This window comes from Fomitiporia mediterranea (assembly GCF_000271605.1).
Source record: "Fomitiporia mediterranea MF3/22 unplaced genomic scaffold FOMMEscaffold_3, whole genome shotgun sequence".
Taxonomy (NCBI): Eukaryota; Fungi; Basidiomycota; class Agaricomycetes; order Hymenochaetales; family Hymenochaetaceae; genus Fomitiporia; species Fomitiporia mediterranea.
The window spans coordinates 601238-614766 of NW_006760388.1; the positions used below are offsets into that span (position 1 = coordinate 601238).

At 47.4% G+C, this 13529-nt stretch overlaps 5 protein-coding genes across 5 annotated transcripts; all 5 read right to left on the reverse strand.

Moving 5' to 3' along the window:
* Nucleotides 1-12: 12 nt before the first annotated feature.
* Nucleotides 13-2059, reverse strand: FOMMEDRAFT_17661 (transaminase). Its single transcript, XM_007263400.1, has 3 exons — nucleotides 1752-2059; nucleotides 1440-1611; nucleotides 13-1379 (listed from the first exon to the last, which is right to left on the reverse strand). Exons 1-3 carry the CDS (start codon nucleotides 1959-1961, stop codon nucleotides 319-321), a joined length of 1443 nt encoding a protein of 480 aa, XP_007263462.1. The 5' UTR covers nucleotides 1962-2059; the 3' UTR covers nucleotides 13-318.
* Nucleotides 2060-2838: 779 nt separating this feature from the next.
* On the reverse strand, nucleotides 2839-3405 carry FOMMEDRAFT_78189 (uncharacterized protein; the record flags this gene model as incomplete). Its single annotated transcript, XM_007263401.1, has 3 exons — nucleotides 2839-2892; nucleotides 2974-3210; nucleotides 3277-3405. The coding sequence occupies 3 exons, from the start codon at nucleotides 3403-3405 to the stop codon at nucleotides 2839-2841; spliced, it is 420 nt and encodes a 139-aa protein (XP_007263463.1).
* A 3402-nt stretch (nucleotides 3406-6807) lies between these two features.
* Nucleotides 6808-7943, reverse strand: FOMMEDRAFT_78728 (uncharacterized protein; the record flags this gene model as incomplete). Its single annotated transcript, XM_007263402.1, has 6 exons — nucleotides 6808-7030; nucleotides 7106-7296; nucleotides 7364-7438; nucleotides 7500-7633; nucleotides 7718-7800; nucleotides 7882-7943. 6 exons carry the CDS (start codon nucleotides 7941-7943, stop codon nucleotides 6808-6810), a joined length of 768 nt encoding a protein of 255 aa, XP_007263464.1.
* A 3247-nt stretch (nucleotides 7944-11190) lies between these two features.
* Nucleotides 11191-12560, reverse strand: FOMMEDRAFT_103305 (uncharacterized protein; the record flags this gene model as incomplete). The annotated part of the gene is made up of 5 exons (XM_007263403.1): nucleotides 11191-11657; nucleotides 11712-12003; nucleotides 12058-12186; nucleotides 12240-12329; nucleotides 12381-12560. The coding sequence occupies 5 exons, from the start codon at nucleotides 12558-12560 to the stop codon at nucleotides 11191-11193; spliced, it is 1158 nt and encodes a 385-aa protein (XP_007263465.1).
* Nucleotides 12561-13050: 490 nt separating this feature from the next.
* Nucleotides 13051-13323, reverse strand: FOMMEDRAFT_77929 (uncharacterized protein; the record flags this gene model as incomplete). The annotated part of the gene is made up of 2 exons (XM_007263404.1): nucleotides 13051-13229; nucleotides 13296-13323. The coding sequence occupies 2 exons, from the start codon at nucleotides 13321-13323 to the stop codon at nucleotides 13051-13053; spliced, it is 207 nt and encodes a 68-aa protein (XP_007263466.1).
* Between the last annotated feature and the right edge of the window lie 206 nt (nucleotides 13324-13529).

Below are 13529 nucleotides of genomic sequence, written 5' to 3' on the forward strand. Positions count from 1 at the left end.
TAAGAAACCAAGGTGGGACATAGGTCTCATCGGCGTGGAACCTTGCAGTGTATTCAGTTATACGAGTACAAGTAGTTGTACTAACGCGGGGGGAGGGGAGGGGGGGAGAGACTTGAAAACGTGCAAAGGGGGTTCAGTAGTGATGAATTGTGAATTGTAAGGTGTTTGAGAAATACGCCAGGGAAGTATTACTCTCTATTTGCGGTGAATTTAAACAATTTTCTATTTAGCGTGAGTGGTGCGATGTGGTGAGTATGATATGCATTTCGTGAAACGCAGAAACCAAGACGAAGGACGTCGAAAACCAAACAATCTCCTCTACGAATACTTCTCCATAAACTCCCTATGGAACTTCTCCAACTTACCAATATACTCCTCCACACCCGCACATAAACAAGTCAACCTAAAGTTCGCTTCGTCCCCGCGTTGACCGAACCCGCTTCCTGACACTGCACAGATACCCGTAGCATCCAACAACGCCAATGCATAAAAGGTATCGGCTTTCTTTCCGGCTTTGTGTGCGGCGGCGATGGCGTTCGCGGGGAGGGAGACGCGCGGGTAGAGGTATAAAGCCCCTGAGGCACTTTGGCAGGACATTCCGGGAAGGGCGTTAAGTTTCTCCACCATCGTGCGGGTACGATGTGCTAGTGCAGCATGTATCGCATCTGTCTCCTTTTTCCAAAGTGCGTAAGAAGGGGATCCCGGTTGTGGGGGTCGGACCATACAATCTACAGCAATCTGTCCTGGGACGGGAGGACAGAGTCCGACAGAAGCCATTTTGTATATTTCGGAAATAATGGATGACGGGACGTTGACGAGTTCGAAGTAACCTCCTCGTCGACCGCATTCGCCCGTTACACCCTTTGAGGTACTGTGGAACGAGGCGAGGGCGACATCAATCTTTGGGTCTGACTTGGTCATCTCGCAAAGGATTTTCTTGAAGGAGGTAAAGGGCGTTGAGTCGCGGTAATGTAAGTTCTCCTGGTAGACTTCGTCCGCGAAAAGCACGAGACCGTGCTCGTTGCAGATGGAGACAAGTTCGCGTTGGACGGCAGATGTGAGGAGTGAACCCGTTGGGTTTCCTGGGTTGATTACAACCAAGGCTCTCACGTCAATCCCCTCTGACTGAGCCTTGGAGAGAGCTTCGCGTATGTGCTGGGGAGACGTAGACCAACCAGATTCCTCATCGAGGTGGTAAGGGACAGGAACGCCTGAGTATTGAGCGAGCGTAGCAGTGTAAAGAGGGTATTGTGGGATAGGAATGAGCACTCCGGATTTGTTGGGTTTTGCGATGAGCATGCTAAGGAGTAGGGAGACACCAGCAGAAGCACCGGCGGTGAGGAAGATGTGGTCTGGGTTGGACGGGAAGCCGTCACGTGCTAATTATAGAACCATGTCAGGGGGAGATTTTAACAAGTGCTGATATAGCTGGCACGCACCTGCAATGAAGTTGGCAACATTCTGTCGGATGGGAGGGATACCTTGACTGTGCGAATAGGCGCCAATGGAGCCCACTTCTTCTAGCAGCTCCTTTGCGCGCTCGATGGCGTCTTCTGGGAAGAGGTTCCGTGCTTTCTCGATGAGCTCGGGATATTCTGTTAGCGCAGCGATCTTAGACGTTGGTTAGCAAGTCAGTTTACCTCAACGTAGAGACAATGGGGAGGAAAAGACGGATGGAGATACAAGTATACATGATTAATGTTCGGCAAGTACGCCCGACGAGGCAAGAACAAACACATTAGAAGACTTACCTGACGATTCCAAGTGATCGGGGGCTGGTCAAGACCCTTCTGCTGAGGGTTTCCGATGTTGCTCGAGATGACACGGTCGAAGGGTAAGCCATGGTTGGGTTTCTGAAGGCGAACACGATACTCCTCTGCCTTGATGGCGAGTTCACCGCGGACAGCGTATTCGACGTTGCGGATAGCAGGGTTAAGGGAGTCGATTGTGAGTGTGCGCATGGTGGGAACGTGTGGGGGTGGACTGTGGGCGCGAAGAAGACTTAATGCGGGGGTGCGGGGTTGTGAGAAGAATGGGAGGATGCGGCGGGAGAGGGGCAGGCGGGACAAACGGCGGAGGACCATTCCGGGACGTGAGTGTCAACAGCTGGGCGTCTCAAAGGGAGCGTCGATCAGCCAAATAAGGACTCGTCCATTCCGTTCCTTACACAAAATCTGTTGCACCGACACTACCTGTCTTAAACCCGTCATCTGACTGTGTGCAAGCATCACGTCATCCTTTTCCCGTCACGTATGCCTGTTCCGTCTCGGCGTAGATCGAGTATGTCCGAAGAATCTCCCCTGTGCCAATCCACCATGCACTTCTTCGCTGTTCTAATTCTTGGAATACAAGAAATTCGGAAGGGAAACCCACAGAAATATAGTAGTATTTAGGAGAGCCACATGGTTCAATCTGCACCACCCTTCTCCCTTCTGCCGCTTTTCTACTTCTGACCCTCGAACCTACCATTGTTTCAATATCCAATGATCCATACGGGTTGAAGTAAACGCGTCTTCATCGCAATATACGCCGAATTAAATTTAAGAACTAAGCGATCAAAGTATCTTGATTCCTTTGTACCGTATTACTACACAATTACAAGTTCTTTTCTCCCAACATACCAATGATGATTAGAACTACATGTAATAAACACTACCATGAATGACTGTCCAAATAAAAAAAAGTAACCAAACAATGTCTATGGATTCGCGCACGTTCGAATGAGTGTGAACATTTTTGGTTTGGTGAAGTCCGATTAGAAGTCCACAGATCGGAGCCAAGGCGAACAATCAAAAAAGAAAAAAAAGTCCTATGACCAAGTCCGTTGTGCAAACGTTTTTAAGCAACGTTCACCGTTACGTTGGCTACTTCAGAGAACAAGAAAGGACCCGCCTGTAATTTTTCAAAATAGACGAATGATGGTCAGTAAATCAAGCCCAAATCTGGCGCAGTAATAATACAGTCGCTACTCACCCCAACCAAATTTGCATGTGCAACACTTAGCACTGCTGGTCCTGGCTGGAAGCCGTCAGGTATTGTTACGGTGAAGTTCTGGACAGGCTCCCCGAAGAAGCCTGGACCACGCTGAGGGTTGAAGCTGCCTGAGTATAGGATGGAACCCATCTGTTCCGAAGCATCTTCACAGGGTGATTGTGTGCAGTGGTGTATGAGGATGCTGACACCTATTTCTGTGGAGCCGGTCAATGTGTCCTATAGCAGGAGTGATTTAGAACAAGGTCATAACAAGGAATTTAACGAAAGATAAAGAAGACGTACACCCTTCAGGACGGAGACTGAAGTGTCTTTCCCTCCGGTGAGTGTTTGGCCTGCACTAGGTGCACCGATAGAAATTCGTTGTGCAAGGGCAGCACCGGCAAGGGAAAGGAGGACAGTGAAGGCACGCATTGTAGAAAAAGTATTTGAGAGTAGGATGGAGGATACTGAGAATACGCTGTAGTAGGTGGGGTAGTGGAATGTAGGAGGATCCTGACTATTGGACCCAGCCGAGCCGATGACTTTATACTTTTCTAACGGCCTACTAATTTGACGCTCTGCAGGGAAGGCAGTGCGTGAGCGTGTGTGCCTCATTATGCGAGTTGCCGGCAAGTCGGAGTTGAGGGAGATTTGACGATCCGCGAGAGGCGGCGGCAAGATGGACTGTGATGGACTCGGAAGCATTGATGGCGTCAGTTTGGGTGATTGAGAAGAGATCAGCACGGCCAATATTAGCCTTCCTCCTCTGCAATAAAACATAGCGCCTCGACATGAAGAGTCATTCATTGGTTGGAGACTAGCAAAATGGCTGCTGTGCAACAATGGACCTTGTGGATTGCGGGCCGCTGAGTCGTATGTTGAGTGTTTCCGCGCCCGCCGTGAAACATCGGCTGATGACGGCTGCTGCAGCATCGGTGAACGTCGCCCGAAAGATGGAGAAGAGGAGCCTCGAAGACTCTCGAACAGAAGCCGCTCTGGGTAATGCATAATTATAGCTCATCTGATATTATGTCATGACGTTACTTCCTGATTCGGACTCTAGGATTGGATTGAACATCGCCAGGTCTCTTGCTCCCACTCCTTCCTCCCACTCCTGAGCACCCAGACTGCTTCTGGACGCAATGCCCAGTCCTTGAACAGTCCTTCTGCAATTGATTCAGGTGTGCCGCTCCACCCCGTTGCAAACCTTCCAATACACGTCCGTGTCCCGCGCGGCGAACCTGGTGCTGTGACTTCAAAGCAACAAAGTTGGTGTACTTGGTTTGCTAACGCGGAATTCGGGGTTTTACGTACTTTCAATGCGCGCCATTTTTGTTTTCATGGACTCTCGTCCTTCGACTCGCCAATTCAAGCCATGACTGTCAAATACTGAAGAAGGAGCTCTGCCGTTATGGGCAAGAAACGAATGGAAAGTTGCCACTTACGGATTTGTAGCCTCTCTGTATACGGCGTTTCCGTGTCATGGAGCCTTTTGAGGGCATCTGTATGGCGGTGCAAGTATTCCGAGAGCGTTCGTGCGATGGTGTCGTGCCCTTCTCTAGACCACCGAACATAACGCACGATGGGGTCAACTCGGTCATTGACTCGATCCTTCTTAGCAACTAAAATATAAAAATACGTATCCCTATTGTTCGGACGAACTATGTTCTGCTTTAAAAAAGGCGTTACTCACTTTCAATGCATTCTCGTGACTGCCAGGTTGTAAGGTGAAGCGTCCACTCGGATTCTGTGTCTTTTTCAAGTACTAGGAAAGACAGCTGTCAACGTTTCTACATAGACTATATTGCCAAGAAAGGAAGCTCACAGGAGCGAAGTTGCTTGACGTGTTCTGATTCGGGCTCGGGGTTCGGATTGGCTTCCTGCTCAGGTTGCACTTGGTCATTTGGTGCCTGCTCCTGTTCCTGTCTACTAGACTGTCCATGTGCAATTTGGGCATCAGTGTAAAACGCCGAAATTGACCAACTATCTTCTTCTCCATCAACTTCCAAATCCAATTCTATGTATCTGCTTTCAATGGAAGGTCGATAGTCCGTGCTCGTTACATTCGTCCCTTGGTCTAGTGGAGGACCTAGTTCTGCCTCGTTTCTTTCGCCCACTTCGAATCCGAGTTCGCTGATACGGTCAGACGGCGCAACACTAGTATTCGTGCTAGGTCGTTGAGACTCCGGCTCGCTACTCGATGTGCATGGCGACTGCGGTGACTTAGGATGGTCCTGTCGTAGCCACCGACCGAATAGCTTATACAAATCGCTCGTTCGCTGCTTTGTCGAAGCCAGATTCAAGTGGTGTCTCTTGCGATCCAGAAAAGGGTACTTTCCCCCCTTATTCGAACATCAGAGCGCCACTACCTCTTCGATTTTAATTATCAAAAAATTACGGAGGTAGAGCAAGGGCTTCATTGCTTGCCTGTGCTCGCAAATCTTCAGGGTGCTTGTGTACTCTTATCTATTTTAGGCATGGACCATGATTTGCAGCGACAATGGGGGTAATGGCTGTAGGCGATATAAAAGGAATTAACGCGTGGTCTATACAATCCAGGTCCAAACACGTTATCCCGCGAAGGGAAGCGATGCGGCATGTTCGAAGCCGTGTGGCGTCCTCGATTGGCTTTACTGAATTTGGCACTTGGGATTGAATGTTAGTTTCATGAAGACGAAAGTTGTGTTGAAAAGTCTTGACTCCTTGTGGCGACTCTGAACTGGTAGTTTGATGCGTTGATGTGATGATGCATTGACGAATCGGTTGGAGAGGATGTCCGGTTTGGAAAGGCAATGCGAGATGAAACAGCCGGGTTCTTACATCCGATCGTCCTCATCATGTCATACATGACGAGGTTCTTCCATCGTCGGAGGCGTGGTGGCGCAATTTCGCTCCCACCTGACTCAGAAGAGGGACAGCAGGGGCGTTGATTCTGTGTTTACCATGGCAAAGTACTGTATGGGCTTACTTATAATGTGATACTTCTTTCTGTGTCTGTTGCCATCTATGTATGTACGGTAACAAACTCACGTGGGTAAAAGGCAATCTGCAAAGTAATAGGCATGGTCAAACCTCGCGATTCTCTGTGCGATTCACCTTGCGATTCTAGAGGGTGAATTGCAAGGTGAATTGCGCGTGCAGGTTTGACCAGCACACTTGTACATGTGTGATTCACCTCAATATACTGACCCTTGATCTTAAAATTACATAATATAAAATTAAAGAAATAGTTTTTTTTGTGCATATACATTTGGCCATGTCAAGAAGGACTTGATATGTGTGCAGTGATGTGCAAGAAGATGACAGAGCTTGGTAGCAGAGAACACAAGGATTTTTTGCAGAACAGAGGACAGTATGTATGCTGTAGTGCTCACGAGGAAGAGGCAAATCATCTTATTGTTTTTGGAATTTAGAGGTGAAAAGAAGCTTAGTTTTATTTTTGTAATACATGTACATATTTGGAAATAGATATGAGTAGAGGTGAATCGCAGGGGTGAATCGCAAGGCGAAACGCGTCAAAGTGCGATTCACCTTTCAGCGCGATTCACCCCGAATCGCTGGGGTTCCGGGGTCCGCAATTCACTTTGCATGAAAGTGAATCGCGCAGGTGAATCGCGCACTGAATCGCGAGGTTTGACCACGATTATAGTACTCATAAGTGCTCTTCTTTAATATACCCGGCTGGGGATGCACCGCAGCAGACTGCGACTAAGTACTCGTAATATATTTACATCGCAATGTTGTGAAAACAATAGCTGTTATCTGCGGAGATACACGCATAAGAAATAATCCGAATTCAGATACAAAGTGACAAGAGGAGATTTGGAGCAAGGGTTAGATGCGCAGGACACATACCGAGACAGGGGCGCTCTTTGGTGTCTCTTGCCACACGCTAAGCGCTAGCCAGGCTGCGCCTACAGTCCAAACAATATCGCGCCTCCATGCGATGAAGAAGGCACCGAGAACATTGAGAACGAAGAATACACCAAAGCCTTCCCATGCGTAGCTATTGTAGGCCTTTGTATCACCCTGTTCCCAGTAATGACCAACGGCAATGCTGGAAGGAGGAAGAGCGCATTAGCAACATGGCACCCGTCGATGGCATGTATCACCATGATAGAATGATACGCACAAGAGTGAGATAGGAAAAAGTACAGTCAGGGGGAGGATGAGGAAGAGTCGAATTGGTGCATGTATGAATGCTGCGTCGAGTGGACGAGCAAGGGCGATCGGGTGATACACGTTCAGTACAATGTTAGAGTAGAGCAAGAGAATGATAAGTATTCCCAAAAGGATTGAGGAAATGATGAACGCCTTGAGAGACTATGGAAAAAGAGAGAATTTTGGTCAGATTCAGACGAAGTGCAGGCTGGTGTGAAATGCTGCCTACCCATGCGATAGCCCAGAAACCCAAGACCCAGTTTGCAAGAACAAGGGAAATGCCAGTACCTTTGATGAGTGCTTGCTGAAGTGGTATTAGTATGGCTCCCAGCTAGTGCGAAGTGAGGAGGATGCAGAACATGTACCTTGGTCTCGGTCTTGCGTGCAAGGACAAGGATAATGCAATACCCGATTTGCATGATATACACTGCGGCGATGTATGTTCCTATAAGCGACGGTTTCGGAGTCAGTGAGGTCGGGTACATTCGTGCAATCTCCCCTATTGGATTCCACATTGTTAGTAGAATACGAAGAGTTCTGCGTCAGATGCGCTAAGCATTCTACGATTCGGAGGCAATCGTACCTAGGCTAGGGGATAAAGTGAACGTGCAAACACAGACTGCGGCTATGTTGATAAGGAGCGAAAGCGGAGTGAGGACCTGCAACCTAGACATACCCGCCCGCGAATGTGCAGAAAGGAACTGAGTCTCAGGTGAAATACGTACATGTGGCGATAGGAAGACTTACCGAGTGAGCATGAGGAAGTCGCGCACGGCGGGATTGCTCGTGTCAATAGGTAGGTCTGGCATTTTCGCTGATGCTGATGCTAATAGTTTCGAGGGGCAGATGAGTGCAGGAGGCAAAGTACTACTAGTACTACCACAACTGGTGTGCCAGGCTAGGACGACTACTACTAATACTATGACGCAACGACGACGCGCCGATCGGTCTACCCTGCCTGATCCGTCACCTTCCATCAATGCGGTCTCTTTCAATAATCATTACTGTAAGCCTTATGCTTTTCTCCCGCGCTGTGCAGCCAGAAATACACTTGCTGATTCTCTACAGTGCATACATTCTCATAACGATATCAAGGATGACCAGTGTCAAAATCTGCATCATGCAACAACCATCTCGTCCCTTTTCTCCTCGACATCCTCATCCACGATCGACATCGCTGACATCGACCTCCTCGACGCCCCGCCTTCGTCCTCGGGAAACGATCCAGGCATAGATGCCGCCCTGAGTATCGGAGAAGGTGCGTACGTAGATCGGAGATTTGCAGCTGTATCTGGCGCAATGTTGTCGAGCACACTCAGGAAGTTGTCATTGTCTGCCTTTGCGTTGTTCTGCGTGGACCAATATTAAGAAAGAAATAATCAGCATGCATAATATGCGAAAGTACAAACCTTGAGGAAAGTAGGCCAGCGCGATTTAAGGTCGACTTCGTCTGTTTCTCGGCTGTAGATAAGCATGTACGGCCCAGCGCCGAGATGCAAGCCCGTCGTATCGGTGAGCACTACCTCTTCGGATACCTGTGGAAGTGGTAGGTATCAGAAGGTAAGCCGTTGACTCGGTTGATGATGAGTCGTACCTCAGCTACGGTAGCGTCCTGACACTTCCACCATCTTCCACCATGTTGTACAAATGAATGTACATGGGACCGACCGAAAAGGCCGTCGTGAACAAGCACTGCACGTAAGTCATACTGCATAAATGCGATGGAAGTCAAATAACACTATGTTAAATAAAGCAACAAATCGTACACGATGCCTCTGTAACGAAGGGTCATCAAAGACCTTCTCGATTTTCTCCTGCAAGTTCGAGATCTGCGCGTCAAGTGCTTCAAGGGCTTAATCAGGACGGGAGAACATATTCGTAAACAACTGGACGCACTCTGTATTTCGGTATTCATTCTGCTAATAATCTTTTGCAGACGTGTGGCTGCAGATTTCACGTCCTCAGCACGAGATGGAGAATTATCTTTCGCTGCTACGTTTTCGAAGTAGTATAGGGCGGAACTGAGTGATTTTCGTGTATCTTTGCCCTACATAAACGTCAATTAGAACATGGTTGCACATAAGTATGGTAAATAAGCAGAGACGAACTTGCCTCAAATTGGATTAACGCATCCTTCTTTGATGTTAATTCCTGAAGCTGCTGCTCCATGTCCCTTCTCAAAGTACGTTTATCAGAAGCTAGTGTGGCATTTTGTAGCAAGAACTGGTCAAGATAGACGTGCGAGGGATATCTGAACGGAGTAGAGCTGGTGGAAGATTGTTGCGCTTGGACCTGGCCAAGGGATTGAGCAGATCGAATCACTTCAAATGCAATTACATCTGAAGGAGCTATTAGGGCTTGACGCGGTGAATTAAAAGCGGAGTTAATCCTGGTATCTGGAGATAGAGGGGTCGCTAGACCGAGCTGACTTGATAAGCATGACAGGAGATCGTTAGGTTTGTTTGGACCTCTGAGATCGACACGGACGCATGCGGTCTCTGAACCACCCTTTGAGGGTGCGAATCGAGCACTCTCGATCCCAGGAGCATTCGCGTCTGTGGCTAGACCAGTGGGTGATCGGGCGTCTATTGGTGCATAGCGGAGGTGGAACAGGCTGTGGTACCATTTAATTGGTCAGTGATCGCTTTCCGGAAAATCGATCAGAACGGACCGCTCCCAACCCTGTGAGTTATCTACTCGTAACTGATCTTCAATAGACCTTGCAACATAGGAATAGAACTCTAGGAAGGTAGCCCAGGTTAGATCCCTAAAAACGTATCGCAAAAGAATGCATTGTTTACCATTAGATAATTCCCCCAGGAGGTCAGAAGCGGTAGTAGCAAGTCTGCCCTTGTAATTTGCCACAATATTTAGACCATCAATTGATATATACGAAGGAAGAGCAAGGTCCGTATAAGTGAATATAGTACTGATGGCATAGGGTAAATACTCTGTAGATTGTAAGTTACGGACTGCCTAGCATCGAGATAACAAAGTCATGTACCTGGAGAATCTGAACCAGGCTGTCTCCCGCTTTCGTTTCCTGTCCATCGCCATAGCGCGATGCGTTGGCGAACCTGAGGAACATGGAATAATGCTTGCAGGACGAGTGTCACAAAATAGTACTCATTGTAGCCCGTACGCAAAGCTAACGGACTTGGGGGACATATTAAAGTCTGAAAGAAGTAATGCAGAAACTGTGCTCACTGCCCAGGCTTTCTGACTCTCTCTTCATCCGGTAAGTCTTCATACTTGTCTTCAATGTAACTGGTACTCAGGCTCGCTTCGATTGCTCTGCTAAGGGACTGGTCTTCCTGTTCCTGCACGGTGGTAGTCGGGACCTAACTCGACAACAAGTTAGCCCACATATAAGATCCTGGTGAAAGTGACATACGTTTGAGGGAACCATTGCCCAATTCGGGTCGGGAGCTCTATCACTTGGACGAAAGGTACTCTCATTTTGGCCATCAGACTGCGTCTGCTCAAGAGACATTTGAAGTGCGCGTGAAAGATCTGGATCGGTCTCTGCAGTCAAGTCTATTACATCCTTGCCACCGTGCGCATTTCTTTCCGGTGTATGAGGTGTATTTGGACGACGAGGCACATTGAGTGCACCGCTCATACTTGTAGTTGACTCGAATGGATCAGTTGATTCCCATGCTGTTGGAACCTCTTCACCACGGTCGCCTGCGAGGATTGCGTCCGCGGCTGTTTGGATGTCATTGTTGTGTTTTGCGAGCACCCGACGCGCGACGTCCGCGTCGAGATCGTTACCCATCATGCTTATCAGCATCTTGACGTCTTCTTCGTTCTGCATTCTGCATAAGCTCGTCGACGAGATGCTAATGCTGACGGGTCGTCAATATACGGGGACGACAATTGATGAGAATTAATGTTGCTGAGAGGACAATTGCGCTGTTTGACGGTCAGAGTTGCACAGATCAAGTGCAAATGGCATCACGTGCTCAATAGACGTTATTCCATAAACCCACAGATGATTTACTGGAGACGACTATGAAAAGAGGGAGAATAAAGATATAACCAATAAGTGCAAAACTATTTGCCCCTTTCTTCATTGGCATTATTCAGATGCTCATTTACTTGTTCGTTCTCCTGAACACCCTCGCGTACCTTGCGTTTCTCCTCCTGTTCAACATGCACATCTTCGCCTTCAAGCTCTCTCCAGAGATTCGGGTTCTTCATCTTTACTCCCATCCTGCTTTTCATCATTCCAACATAGCCAACCTCACTGACTCCCCGTACTACTTTATCCGCACGTTGTTTCCACACCGGCATTGTTGCAAGGACATGTGCTGGTGGCCTCTTCCGGCTTCTCTCGATTGTGCATCTGAGTACTTCTCCTCGACGCTCCCGTTCGCGCTCTCGGGTCTTATTCCTGATCTTCTCGCGCCGTGCTTCCTTGATTGCTTTGAGCATCTCCGGTGGATAGGGTGTAAGTGCACGTTGCGCTGCACGAGTAATACTCTCGCGAATCGTTGTGCGTTCGTCGAAGATGGCACGGTCTAAAGGGGGGTACAGCGTAAGAATGCTTTCTGTGAGTTGTCAGGTACACTCACTCCATTCGAGATTGTCCTCGAATACCGGGGCAAATGCAACCGGACTTCCAGATCTGCGTTCTTGTACTAGCAATCCCTCCTCAAATCGTTTCTCGAGCCAAAGATCGTTACGGTTCTCGTGAAGCTGCTCATATCTGGGCCCGATGCGTCCGTATTGAAGCCTCCTATGTCGTATCATCATAGAAATGCGCGCGGGCTGCGGTTTTAGTCGCGGTAAGGGACCATTCAGTACCGACGGACGAAAAAACGCGCCAGTCATTATGGGCCGGGTGCGAAGACGCTCTTGCCATGCCTTATTTGAGACATTAATAATACAATAAAGGCAATCAAGTGGTTATCGACGCACCATTTGTTCCAATATCATACTCTTCATTTCTTCTTTAGCTCGTTTTGCGGCAATCATCGAGTCATAGCGCCTTAAAACATGCTGCAGCCTTTTATCACCCTCCGTAGCGGAGCGAAAGGAATCAAGGTACTACATGACGTTTTAGAAAAGGGAGATGCTGCTTTTGAACGAGTACCCTATACCTTGTAAGCCAAAAGCAGTTTTTCGCGGGTGGCCTTGGGGCTTGTCCAGCATTTGTATTGGTCAAAGAACATGCGCATGCGCCACCTAATCTTCATTGAACGTTCAAAGATCTCCCAGTGATCTAGTACAATGGGACGTACATTACTTCCGGGAGCGTGCTTCATTATTCCACGGTATAATGTCCATAAGGTAGGGATACGATGAGCGGCGAGCCTCCAGAACGGCACGCATGGTCGGACACGCCTAAGAGCAGAAAACTGCTTCGAGAGCTCTGCTCTACGCTGAAGCACGCTCGCCAAGGGTTGGTATGCTCCTTGCATTTCAGGACGAAATGCTTAACGTCTGCAAAACGGCAAATCGCAATTACAATTTACATTTACAACTGTCAACTGGAACCAGGAATTCAGTGCAAGTCAGTCACGTGCGTATAATTTTATTATATTTTTTTAAGTCAGGGTCTCGTGACCGCGCCGAATGCCAAATTGCCAATTCTTAGTGTAAGCAGGCTGGTGCTGTTCAAGTAGGCCCTGGCATGGTAACCATCCGCGCGTACCGCGATCCATACTGTGGTTTTTTCTTACCGCGGTAAACCACCGTACCGTGCCAATCTTCGAGTACCACTGTAGAATATAACTATTCTTTTTTCTACTTAATTCTCAGTTGATAATCTTATTGTTTCACATTAAATATAAGTATATACAATATAATTGTTTCATTTAGTAATAAATAAAGACATTATTAGGGTATATATTTTAAATTTCTACAATGAAAGTCCTCCAAATCAGTGTGAAAAAAGTAAGGAATGGTTGATTAAGACATCTTTTGTCTAATTATTTCAATTGCATGATCAATAGTAGGAAATAAAGGAGTTCCATCCCAAGAACCAACAGCCATTTTAGCTTTGAAAGTGTTTGAAGAAGTAGAATGTTGTATAAAATTAAGTTGACACCTTCCAACAGAGAATGCTCTTTCTGTATCAACTGAGGTAGCTATAACAAAGAAATAGATAAGACTCTTAAATATATAAGGAAAATATAACAGAAAGTAAAGCTTACCAGGAGCAGAGCAAAAGTCTATTCCCATCCAAGCTACACTAGGCTGATATGCCTCTACAGAATACTAGTATTGTATAACTCCACCTGAAGACTGAATAGTTGATGTAGAGACTCAAGGTTCAGACAAATAAGCTTGTATTGTATCACATGGACCTTCATCAATAGTCTTACACTGAGTGAGATAGTGTGAATGAGACTAAAAATATATTAGACATATATTATATAATACATCAT